The following is a 4,409-nucleotide window of genomic DNA, read 5'->3' as shown; positions in this document are numbered from 1 at the left end:
GAAAAGAGCATGGGCAGAGGTCAAATTGAATTGCACCACCGGATTTAGTTGCAATGAGAACATTTTTACTAAGTTACTTTTAAGAGATATTTCCATTATAATTTATTATTCTTGTTTCTTTGATTTTTGTTTGTATAAATATTTGAAGATTTTATTTTTTTACATATTGTTAAGGTTGTCTAGTTATCAATTTTGTGATTTCAAGTGATTCAAAGTTGATAAATTTCAATGTTGTTAATACTTGTACATACGATTTGTAAATTTGTAATAAAAAATAAGAAATATTATATTTTTTATTAAAACTACGACATTCCTTGGAGATTTTTATTTTTTTATAAAATCATTAAAAGAGAGCATTCGTTTGTTCAAAGTATCGAATTATATAAATACTAATTATTAACATAGTACATGTTGACGACATATAACGAAAGCATACCTTTACATAAACCAAAATTGTATTCTTTTAAATTGAACCTAATGTATATTAACGTTATATGATGCCAAACATTGAAAAATTAAAATCGAATTAATATAAATTACAATTCGTGTGTATAAAAACACTTAAATTAAAATGCGAATGCTCACAAAGGCTCACATCACACACAAATCAGCTTATTCCTCAAGCTGTTATATTTACACTTATCATTAAAAATGACAGACAAAAACAAAACATACCATTTACGGCTTCCGGTAAGTTCACTTCAATTAATATAATCAGTCAGTTTTAAAACGACATTTTGTTAAACACACAGAGATTTCTTCAGTTCTAAACAAATTATAAGCATAAAGGTGGCACTACATTACACATACAATGATATTATTATCATATTTAGCCTTAAAGTTTGTACATTGGTTTTTATGTATCATTTTAAAATTATTACAATTGGAATTGTACTTAATTTGTAACTGTAACTTTGCTACTCATTCAGGACTAAGATGTTCGTCAATTAACTTAGATTACCAAATCTACATAACTAAAAACTTAGACTTATTATAACGAAGAGAATATACATCTAATGTAGTACAACCCTCATGCCCCTTGATTCAGTTATTACAATGTATGAGTTATCAAACTGAATATCATGTTGAAAATAGTTGGCTTTTTACTGCGTAAACTACAAACACCCAAAATACTCAATTATCTTTGAATGTGTAAAAAAACTAACAATTTGTAAAAAAAAAGTAGTAAAACATTTTACAAATGTATTCTTAAAATGTTACAATACCCAAAAAATCTTAATTTTTACCTACATTACGACAGGTAGATACTGATATTTGAGCCCTAAAATAACAAAGTAGAAAGTCTTAAGTAATAAATGCAAGGAACATTTAAGTAGGAAATGGTGGAACAGTGAAGTGGCAAGAAAATAAGAATGAGGAATAGCATGAACAAAGAAAGGAAGAGAAATAGATTAAAAAACACATTAAAAAAATTGTAATGTGTAGTGATTGACTTTATAATACTTAGTCCAACAAACATATTATGTGATTCTTAAAATTTATTTTAAAAAGGGTCATGACAGACAGACAGACAGACAAAGTGATCCTATAAGGATTCCATTTTTTCCTTTCGAGGTACAGAACCCTAAAAATAATGCATTTACAGTCGTTATTAATAAGAATTCAAAGAAAATTTTAGGACTAGTTGTAGTTGTTTAAATATTAATGGTTGATCTTTTATATCAACGTCATGTTATTTAATTTGTAAGGCACATTTAAGAATTTTAAAATGTAAAATACTAATATCTATAAAAAAAAGAAAAATTACATTAAAATTACACAAAAAAGTTCAAACTTATTATTAAATGCAAAAGAAATGTGATGTACATCATCAGGAGTTAAAACTAAACATGAAAAACTAATGAGTATATTTTAAAACAATACAAGAAATATTTTACAGTCTTGAAGATGTTATGAGGATAAAGAGGAATCCAAACACTTACTCTACTGTTACTATGACTGTACCAAATGTAATATCACAGTGAACAATATATTACATCCTACTCCATACACACTATTATCCTTTATGGCCAAAGTTTAAAAATACCTGAATTGAGAAAATTTATCATAACAAATCCATATTCACATGTTAAAACCATAAAAAATCTAGTCTTGTCTATTGTATCAGTCAAGGCACTAAAATTATTTTATCTATGAGGTCTGAAAATTACTAAAGAACCAAACTAATTTTCTCTAAATTAATTTTAACAAAACCAACTGTCATGTCCAAGTACTAAAATACTTAATTTCTATGTATCCATAAACCGAAATGAGGTAATAGACAAAACTTTAAAATATGTACTAAAAATTACCAAAAAAATAATTAAAAAATGGCACTGCATCAGACCTTGGGTATATCCAATTATTAATCTCAAACAACATTCATTCTGTCTGTCTTTTATACAATGATTTTAAAAATCATTAAAACTATCTTTGGATATGGAATGTAACAGCATTAATTTTACAAAAGCTCACTGGGGAATGCTTTGCATTTATAATTAAAAGTCACAAGAGTCTACGTAAAATTCTCTTACTCTTCTTGGTGCATATTGCAAATGAAGCTTTCTTCCTTTTTGTGGGACTAGGACCTTCTAAGTCATACTGGCGACACTTTCTGCCTGGGTGTCTGTCACATCGACAAAATCTACAAAACTGGTAAGCACAAGTATCATTGGTGCATTCCACCCATTCCTCATCCGAATCCTCTTGGTTTACTTTAGCTGGTTGGTCACATCTTGAACACACAACTTGTACTCTTGAATCTAAAGATGCAGCCTGGAATATAAACATAATATTTATCAATACAGAACTAAATACTTCAATACTATGTGTAATGCTATAACAAGACATACCTTAGTAAACTTTTTAAACTTATTAGTTCTCGGTGTGCCCGGGGGGCTTGTTACTGAGCTCTTTGTAGAGTGAATGTGGGCTACATTGTGGACCCCCATTGGTATTCGAACAACCCTGTGGCACATATCCTTTGGTGTTGTTCCTTTGTTCTCTTGGTTTTCCTTTTCACTTTGCATAAACTGGACAAACTTTTGCTTCACTGTTAACTTCTTACTAACTTCATCCCAAACTTTCAACCATGTATCACTAACTAAACTAAAGTTGTAAATATCTTCATTGGATAAGTATTTGAATATTTCCATAATTGGAGGCATAGCTGCATGCTCATATAACATTTTGATGATATCAATTTTTTTGTTAGGTTTAATGTGGTATGATTTAACTTTTACAGCAGATGGTTGTTTCACTGGTTCTAACAGTTCAATGTCACAAGAAAGCGAATGGGTAATTAATTTTTTCACTGGTCTCCTCAGACTCAAAGGGCTATTTAACTTACAACTAGTTCTACAAATTTTCTTAACAGGTGTTGTTGGATATGTTATTTCACTAGCTCCACATTCATGTTGATAATTAAACTCCTGCAAAATCGTGTTTGGACATCTAGTGGCGCATTTACTTTTTATTTTACTCCCATCACTAAATTTAAGTTTACGTAAACATCCAGCTATAAGAGTAGTGGGGGTCGGAATTGAAGAGGCTTCTTCAACATTTTCTATTTCCTCTTGAAAAGGCCGCTTTACTCCACGTCGACTTGCAGGAGAATCTCTAGTGTTTTCAAAACTAATAGAACTCGAACACTTGTACCTCTGACCTAACCGAACCTTCACATCTGGAGTAAGATTGTAACACTCCACTTGAATTTGGCAGTATTGCCTCTGTACGACAGAATTTAAGCTGTCGTTTGATATTTCTGAATATTGGAATGAACCTGGAGTGTAAGATGTATGATAGCCGCTATCTTCATTCTTCGAAAATCTGTTAATGTCATATGTTATTGCTGGTGTTGCGGGCTCCATGAAATTCGAATGGAAATCCATTTTGATAAACTTTATGTAATTCCGTGCTAACACAGAACCAAAGTTAACAGCTTCCAGTTTGCATCACAACGAACGCTTCTTAACCGTCTACACCACTTCAAATAAACTACACGAGATCACATTTGGATTTCACAATTTGTTGTTCTCACATAAACTTTACTGAATGGAGTGTTTAATATTTTGATTTAACTGCCTAAATAATAAGATATGCAAAGCTTTTGTGAAAATATTTAACAAACTTCAAAGTCTTCAAACGCAAGCCATGACAGGTAAGCAAACAAATTCGAATTCAGATTATCTATGGAAAAGCATGGACACTTGATTGGACGCCATTAAAAAGAATTGACCACTTTAAACTTGACAAAAATTTGAAGGATTGCCCGAATCGCCTATTCAAAAATAACTTTTATTTTACTTATACTGTTTGACTGATTACGATTAACTGTCGATCTCTGCCGAACTCCATAGAAATCACTGTAAAAGTCTTTGGGGAAGGTTTTGCTCTGTGGTTTGGCTAAC

General features: G+C 30.7%; 1 protein-coding gene across 1 annotated transcript; it reads right to left on the bottom strand.

The window, feature by feature from the left end:
• Positions 1 to 1,592: 1,592 nt before the first annotated feature.
• On the bottom strand, positions 1,593 to 4,158 carry LOC106124932 (uncharacterized). Its single transcript, XM_013321969.1, has 2 exons — positions 2,853 to 4,158; positions 1,593 to 2,775 (listed from the first exon to the last, which is right to left on the bottom strand). Exons 1-2 carry the CDS (start codon positions 3,888 to 3,890, stop codon positions 2,506 to 2,508), a joined length of 1,308 nt encoding a protein of 435 aa, XP_013177423.1. The 5' UTR covers positions 3,891 to 4,158; the 3' UTR covers positions 1,593 to 2,505.
• Between the last annotated feature and the right edge of the window lie 251 nt (positions 4,159 to 4,409).

This window comes from Papilio xuthus, unplaced genomic scaffold, assembly GCF_000836235.2.
Source record: "Papilio xuthus unplaced genomic scaffold, Pxut_1.1 DF825946.1, whole genome shotgun sequence".
NCBI classification, from domain to species: Eukaryota; Metazoa; Arthropoda; class Insecta; order Lepidoptera; family Papilionidae; genus Papilio; species Papilio xuthus.
Note: the sequence above shows the minus strand (reverse complement) of the source record. Positions and strands in the feature narration are given on the sequence as shown.